This window comes from Aplysia californica, unplaced genomic scaffold, assembly GCF_000002075.1.
Source record: "Aplysia californica isolate F4 #8 unplaced genomic scaffold, AplCal3.0 scaffold00183, whole genome shotgun sequence".
Classification (NCBI taxonomy): domain Eukaryota; kingdom Metazoa; phylum Mollusca; class Gastropoda; order Aplysiida; family Aplysiidae; genus Aplysia; species Aplysia californica.
The window spans coordinates 253,500-261,979 of record NW_004797453.1 but is presented as its reverse complement, the minus strand read 5'-3'; the positions used below and the strand labels follow the sequence as shown (position 1 = coordinate 261,979).

General features: G+C 40.3%; 1 protein-coding gene across 1 annotated transcript in view; it reads right to left on the bottom strand.

Moving 5' to 3' along the window:
* Positions 1-5,368: 5,368 nt before the first annotated feature.
* The window catches only part of LOC101846652, an 18,446-nt gene continuing 15,334 nt past the window's right edge, over positions 5,369-8,480 (bottom strand). The window contains exon 4 of the mRNA XM_013082590.2: positions 5,369-6,210. Within this exon, the coding sequence (XP_012938044.1) occupies positions 5,499-6,210 (712 nt within the window). The 3' untranslated portion in view covers positions 5,369-5,498. The remainder of the gene's footprint in view (positions 6,211-8,480) is intronic.

Here is an 8,480-nt window from a genome sequence, read left to right as displayed (position 1 = left end):
AGCACTGCATTAAATAGTAGACCTATATACACTTTACATACATTTTGAATTGATATCTGTTTAAAGTCTTCGTAAGGTTTTATGGCCCTCGCAACTGCATACGCTCATATGAGCGCCAAGGGGTGGATGTCAACAGAGAAGTCCAAACGGGGAATCAGACTTACTCTGCTCACCTCTCTAGCCTCAACACCACAAAGTCTGCTTCGACTATCAAAGACCCAGGAAATACCGGGTCACAAGAGTGTGACAAACATACAAAAGAAGTAGAGGAAATGACGATAGCAAGGATTAGGGAAAAAAAAGCAGCAGTTCCCTGTTGTAGATCAGGCACAGTTTCGAGCATGACATTGTTAGATCAGCCCATTTACAATTCTACTGTGCCTAAGAACAAGAAATGTTCCCCCCTTTGGGAATGGCCTAAAGACACTTCGGTCAGTGGCACCACCCCGGGGTGTGTGACATATTCTGTAAATTGAATAAAAAATGGATAAATGGAAAAATATGAACTGTCCCACTACGGACACACAGTAACTGCTATGCGGTTATAGCAAGAATAAATTTTACCATAGTCTCACAAGTGAAAGAAGTCCACTTTTGGCGGCGGTTGGCAGGGTTCTCTACAATATATACTGTCTCTGCAAAGCTTATTCACATAGTCACAGGCACTCCACGTGAGCCCGTGATAGCTTCATGACGTCACTGGCATTGACTTTTTCTACTTGTCTAGCCTAGCATATACTATCATTATCATAGAGCAGAGTAGAGTGGGCAGTGCTCCCTGCTCCTTCTTGTGTTCTGAACAACAGTTGGGCAGATTAAGTGAGTCTACACAGTCCAATAAACAGCACAATGTGTACAGACTGCAGCTCAAATTGTAGTTACTGAGAGAGACAGGTAGATGAGTAAAAACTTTCAAAAATTAAATTTTCCGCTAGCACAGAATTCACAACTCTACACTGTAGAAAATCACCACAATTTGAACAATCTCTTTGAACAGAAAACATGGCTAAACTGAACAAAATCATGGTGGTCCCGTACATTTCAGTTTAAGTGACCTCCACAGTATTTTCAAAAACTTCTGCTCACAAAGGAGCAGTGTTCACAGGAGATCTATTTTTGCCTTCCTTGAGGTAAAAACTGAAATGACCATTGTTTCTCAACAACAAATCGGTAATACTATATAAATACATTTTCAAAATGGTAAAATTGTAGAGGTTTACCGCCCGTAAGTTTAAAAGTCCATCTCCGAAAGGACTGCACAAGTGGAAGACTTGTGTAATCTGCCTTTCCCCAAGGACACAACCTTAGACTGAGCTTAGGCTCAAACTCCTGAACCCACAATCTCACAATTATGGGTCTAGTTGCCTAACCACTAGGGTACCGATGCCACTTATTTAAATTATATATAAGGCATCAAGAAATTATTTGGTATATACACAGAGAAAGTAATAATAACACAGAATCCAAGTTGAATTATTGAAGTAAATGGACAGAAACTCCTGGAAATCTTAGTGTATAGAATGTAGACATTAAAATTGAAATTAATAATACAAATGGCCACAATTATCACCATCATCATAATTGTTACAGTTAATAGTAAAACTGATCTATGCACTGGAAAATACTTTTTTAGCATTGATAAGATTTCATTTGTATATGTGTATAAAAATATTTCCTTTTCATTCGACAACACATAAAAACCCCCACCTGCAATAACAAAAAAATTGCGGTTGGCAGTACACCTGGATTTAAATGTTGACCTCTGTCAAATAACACTGACCGTCCAACATCTAGGGAAAACAACCTTCCTGACTTGATGAGGTTTTTGGTGGGGATGGAAAGTAACTCTACTGACTCGGCAAGCAGCATGATGAATACATACAACACAAGAACATTCATTAGAACACACAGGATCAAGTCAGAGGGACCCACTTACAACAGTTTTGATAATATTAACTGGATTCCTGCTATAACAGGCTTATAGTAAAACATCAAACACGATCTTTTATAAAGTAAAAGTAAAAAGTCTGTTTATGGCATGCAAGCAGGCATTTGGAATAGGCATGCTCCTCTGTAAATGGTCGCTTTTAAGCACAAGGGGGCTATCCCAAAAAATGCTGTTTTGAGAAAATCGAAGGAAAAGTTTTTGCCCCTTGTTTAGTTTCTTTAAAATACAAGGAGAGTTTTCTCTATAATCAAACAAATAATATACACACAAATGAAACCAAACTTCTCCCATAGGTAGGGCAATGCCCACTTTTGTTGTAGTTCAAGATTTAAACCCCCCCCCGAAATCTGTCCTTAAAAGCGACAAAATGTGGTCAAACCACTGACAAAATCCTCAAATAACTGGACAGGAAAGGACAATCATCCCCCCCCCCCCCCAAACCCCCCCCCCCAACAACATCCATGGTGTAATGTACCTATATAACCCACAAGAGACTTCAGTAGATTGTACAGGTGTTACACACTTCATGGTGAGTCATACCACTGTGCCGGGGAGGGAGGGGAAAGCTGGAGGAACTTTGGTGTAGTGCAGATTTTCCAGTGAGCAACTCAAGTGTGTTAGCCTGCCCTAGGTCTGGCATCCCATCATCACATTATCTCCCCATGGGGTGGCCACACTTGTAATGGGAACACGACGGGGCAAAATGTAGGCACTGGGTAGGCCTATTTGATCTACTGCAGATCTATGCATGTTCTTTTTCCCAACAGTGGTCAGCCTGTTTGATTTCCATCCAATAGTTGCACAGCACATAGAACCTGCTGTCAAGTACGATGAGTGCTAAATTTTAAAAATCATTATTGACATTTTTCATAAAGCTACCTCAAATGATGTCCAGTCAACGCCCATGAGAGTAAGGTTCCAGAAAACAAAGATGAGGATGAGGAGCAGACAATATCAGTGGGAAATAAGAGAGAAACAAGTGATAAATTGGCAGTGAGTAATCTGTGTGTAAGAAAAACAATCCTATTGGTTAATCATTAGTTACAGGGTATGGAAATGTGACCCCTGTCTATATCAGGGTCATCACATCACAGCAATCCCGGCCATCCTGTTAGAGCCGGGGACTACTGTCTACACAACACAACAACATTGCAACACACATGATAAAGTATTTATATATATATATATATATACGACTAAGACACACTGATATTCTTTAGAAAACACATGAAAATATTTACGGTACATCACAAGAATATGTGACACAACACAGTGAAGTCAAATTCTCGTCAAATTTTGGGCATATTGATTCATTGGTACAATCTAACAGCTTGTTCATTTGTCTTGTTTTAATGAAAAACAAATATTATTCTCTAACAGAAGTCCAGATATTTGCAATTGTAGAAAGTGGGGGTCGGGATCACCTGGCCTCAGAGGTAAAATTAGCAATAAAATGACCCTCAAAGTTTGGTCAGTTCCAAAGCTCCAGTGCCCTTGGAAACTGCACTGTACTTGTTTTGTGCCTTTCCCGAACATGTTCCCGAAACATTCATCCAGAAATGTGCTTTAAAGAGGGGGTAACATGTTCCCGAAACTTTCACCCAGAAATGTGCTTTAAAGAGGGGGTAACATGTTCCCGAAACATTCACCCAGAAATGTGCTTTAAAGAGGGGGTAACATGTTCCCGAAACTTTCACCCAGAAATGTGCTTTAAAGAGGGGGTAACAGGTGCTGACTCTACTAGGAAAAATAAACAATTATCAATTGAAACTGCCCATCAGGGAGAAATATGTTGGGTTTCTTCAATTTCCTTATTATGACAAGTGCATGATTTCATCACGATGCCAAACATGTTCTTTAGAACACACATGACGAATATACACAATACATAAATATTCTTTAGAACACACATGACGAATACACACAACACAGAAATATTCTTTAGAACATACATGACGAATACACACAACACAGAAATATTCTTTAGAACACACATGACGAATACACACAACACAGAAATATTCTTTAGAACACACATGACGAATACACACAACACAGAAATATTCTTTAGAACACACATGACGAATACACACAATACAGAAATATTCTTTAGACCACACATGATGAATACACACAACACAGAAATATTCTTTACAACACACATGATGAATACACACAACACAGAAATATTCTTTACAACACACATGATAATTATATATATATATATATATATATACACAAACACAAAAATATTCTTTAGAAGACACACATGATGAATACACACAACACAAAAATATTCTCTAGATCACACATGATAAATATATAATATATATATACACAAACACAAAACTATTCTTTAGAAGACAGATGATTAATATACAGCACGACAATATTCTCCAAAACACTAGAGTAATCTTTCTCTTTCCTTTACAGTTGAATAGAAAGAAGGAACAAAATACAATCCACTCTGACCTTTACCAAAACATTAGATGGGCTCAATCATGTTCCTATTAGTCTTGTGTCCTGACAAAGAGACTAAATGATCCACTGACCCACCTTTAAATATGACCCAAACTGAGTCCAATATAGAAATGTGAAACAGGAAACGTTTAATGCCCCTATCAATACTAGTAGGTTATTTCAGAGGCGGGACCTCCAAGTCCATTTCAGACAGGACCGAGCTAAACAGAAAATTCATTTAATTAACAGAACCCACAATCTCATAATTACGGACCTGAGAGCGGTCCAATTTAGGGTAAACTTATATTTTCTAAAAGTTTCAAAATGACTTTATGAACCTCTATTCGAAACCAGGAAACAGAAGAGAGACAAATGAGGCGAGTGAACAGAAGAAGAATCCCCTCCTGACCAATGTCTCGTCTCTCTCCTGCGGCATCCACCCCGTTCCCAGAAGCTAGTCAGTGACCCGGTACATGTACCAGCCAGTCCATGACTTTGGAGCACTTTCCATCTACATCTACCTCTCAACTGGTATTCACCCACATCCATCCCCATATCCTTGGCATAGTCTAGGCGAAAAACATACACTGCAAAAAGACTTCTAGGTCCCTTATTTTTTTCTTATATTATGCTCACAGAGAGAGAAGATGGGGAGTGAGAGAAGGAGTTTGTGTTAGAAAAAGAGAGAGATAGATGGAGAGAGAGGAAGGGGAGAGGGAAGATGGAGAGAGAGGAAGGGGAGAGGGAAGATGGAGAGAGAGGAAGGGGAGAGGGAAGATGGAGAGAGGAGAGAAAAGAATGACAGAGAGACAAAAAGAGAGAGAGAGAGAGAGAGAGAGAAAGAGAGAAAGATTGTATGTTCTCATGTGTGTGCATGAGTTTGTGTATTTGTGTGCCAGTACATGAGAGAGAGAGAAAGAGAGAGAGAGAGAGAGAGAGAGAGAGAGAGAGAGAGAGAGAGAGAGAGACGCTTTTCTCAAAAATTGAAAGCACAAAAAGACACATCCTATTTTCTATCTCAGTTCACACAGGGATTCCACACAGACTCCTGGAGAGACCTTGAGCTTCCATCCTTTGAGCATATTCCCAGTCAATGATCTCTCTGAGGAAGCTGAATGTTTTTCCTTAGACTTAACCTGGACAATTTCTTCGGCCTTTTGCGAGCTTGAGCAGGCAACCCAGTCTTGTCACTTGGAGCTGCCCCTATAGAGGAAGTAGTACAACCAGCCGACATCTCTGCATCAGCTTTTTTCTCTTCCCTCACAAGGCCAGACTTTGCTCTCCCCTCATGTTCCACCCACTTTGAGTCATTGGTTTGTAATTTACAACTAGATGATGTCTCACAGTCAAGAGCCACAACTTTACTTGGGTCTGTCTTGTTCAGTTCTTCAACCAAACTGTCTGTCAGTTCACAAAGTGAACGATTCTCCTCTTCATCATCCATGTCAAACAGGCAGTCATCAGCACCACTGGGCATTGTGCTGCTCTGTTCAGACAGAGATTCCCTGGCTGCAACAACAGAGTTCATCTGGCCAGTACTTGATGTACCTCCTCCACCTCTGTCAGGGTAAGTCTTCCACGAAGTGCTCAAGTTGTGTGCGGGGAGGCTTTGTCCAGATCCTGGAGAGAGGAATCTTGAAGAAGATCCACATGTCCAAGCTGATTGAAAATGAGGACTTTTCAAAGTAGATGCTGAGTTGAGGTTGTGAGCTGCACTGACGTTCCGCGGTTTGAATGTGGATGCTGTCTTTTCCTTTCTGTCTTCAACATCTGTACTCTCAGACTTTGAGGCAAGGGGATTCCTGTCAGTGACAAGACAACATATTCATGTAGAAGAATCAATATGATAATCTTTTAGAGCAGGGAAATAATAAAGACAGAGAGAAACAAGGGAGGAAAAAGAACAAAAGTGGAACCTCCGTCCACCTACACACCTTAAACCTGACTGGTAGTTCCTGTGGTCTAGAGATACGGTGTTCGCCTCTTCTTCAACAGCATCACGGGTTCAAAACCTGATAGCAACTAAATATTTTCTTCTCTAAAATTTCCTTCTTTCACCTCCTTTCCTGCTCTTTAACCATGTTCTGCCATCTGCTTTTGTCTCCACTTTCTTCCCGTCCCCTCCCCCAACCCCTTTTGCCCCCTCCTCTGTGCTCCCGATTCTTTTTGCAGTCTTTCTACTGCTACTCCTTGGCTCCTTCTTACTGCTGTCTTTCAGCTACATCCCTAAACTTATAGTAGGTAAGATCTAACACCTAGCCTTCTCAAATAAGGGTGAAAAATCTCGGAGGTCTCCAGTGCAAGTTGCGCACCTTAAAAATCCCTTGGTGGACCTAAAATCAATAAGAGTAGGCTTCAGCCGCCACCAGAGCAAAATTAAAAATTCATTTGTCTAAGTAAGAGACTTACGGCACTCGCAACTGCATTAAAAGGTCATATGAGCGTGTGAAACACTAGATCTAGTAGGTTTCATTCACACCAGTTCACTGCACGGCCTGGCTTGGGTCAACGATCAGATTTTAAAATGTTACAAAATTTGAGGTAAAATATCCGTATAAGTACAATTTTCCGTAAAGGCCTTTATAAAATCAAGAATTCTTTATGGATCAACAACGGAAAACAGACCTTGCAATTTTTTGCACCTAAAATATTTTCTTCGGGTCTCTCCAAAGTCTAAACATTCTGTTAAAATGTGTCTAATGGTAAAATCTGTGTCGCAACTGACACAGAACGGCGGCTTCTCATCTCCCTGAAGGAGGTATTTACGTGTCAGGGACGTGTGTCCAACACGTAATCAAGTAAAAATGACTTCGTCTCTTCTGGAGAAACCTGAAGGTTTTCGTGGACCCAGTTTGGGGTTAATGTTGTGTAGTTTATTATTTATTTGTTTCTTCCAACGTGTCTCCCACAGATTGGAGGTGTAGTTTTTTACTTTATTTTTAAAGTCAGTCCATGGGAGAGTGTTCGTCGTTGATCCCAACAGAAGGGACAAGGATTCCTTCACCAGGAGGTCCACTTGCTTGTTTCCTCGGAATGACCATATGGCTAGGTAGCCATGAGAACACCATATGTGTCACCACGTGGTGGAATCAGGCGCTCATCAGTTTTTGGGCGTGTGGAGTTATTGGTATCATCTTAAAGCTTGTTCAATTGTCTTGCTATCGGGGAATAAAATTCCCATCTATCTTGAATAGAAGTCAAGATATTTAAGATTGAAGAAGGTGGGGTCGTCTGTTTTCAAAGGTACAATTAGTAAGAAAATTGCCCCAAAACTTTGGTCTTTTCCATAGCTTGATAGCCCTTGAACACTGAAAACTTACATTTTTTGTGCCTTTAATCAAAGTTTTTCAATAAAATCCACCCAGAAATATGTTCTTGATTGGATAAGAATGGTGTTAAGTCAAAAAACAAAAATTCGATAAAATTTTTTAGTTTCTTCAATTTCATTATTTTGACGAGCGCCTGATTCCACCAAGCTGCCTCACATATTTTTCCTGATTTCAGTCAAAGCATGTTTTTGTTGTTGTAACCTAACTATTTTTGGGTGTAAGAGTGTGTAGTTTGTGAGTGAGGTGATGCAAGACAGAGAGTCAGAAAGGATAAGGAAAGATTTGTTAGGAGAATTTTCTACGGAGTCCAGTGCCATGTCAATGGCAGTGGGCTCCGCAGAGAAAATGGAGGCTTCGGGATGGAGTCTCCTCTGGTATTACTGTTTGGGGTTAGGGCAGCAGAGCCATCTGTGAAGATTAGCTCCGCACCGGGGTATTTTTCTATAAGTTTTTTGTATTCTGGTGTTTGTGCTTGCTTTGTCGTGTGTGGTCAGCTGTAAGTCTACTTTTGCCTTTGTGAGGTGCCATGGAAGGAGGTCAGGGAAAAGAAGTTGGATGTCTTATTTGGAAAAGTGTAGATCTATGTTTTTGAGGTCCTAAAGGATTCTGAGGCTGAAGGGTTTGATGAGTTTTTCGTTATTTGGGAATTTGTTTATGGTTCCTGGGTTTGTTTTAAAAATGCAGTTGTGTGCTGGGTTCTCTGGTGTTGAGCTCTGTTTAATTGCGTATTGTAGAGAGAGTTG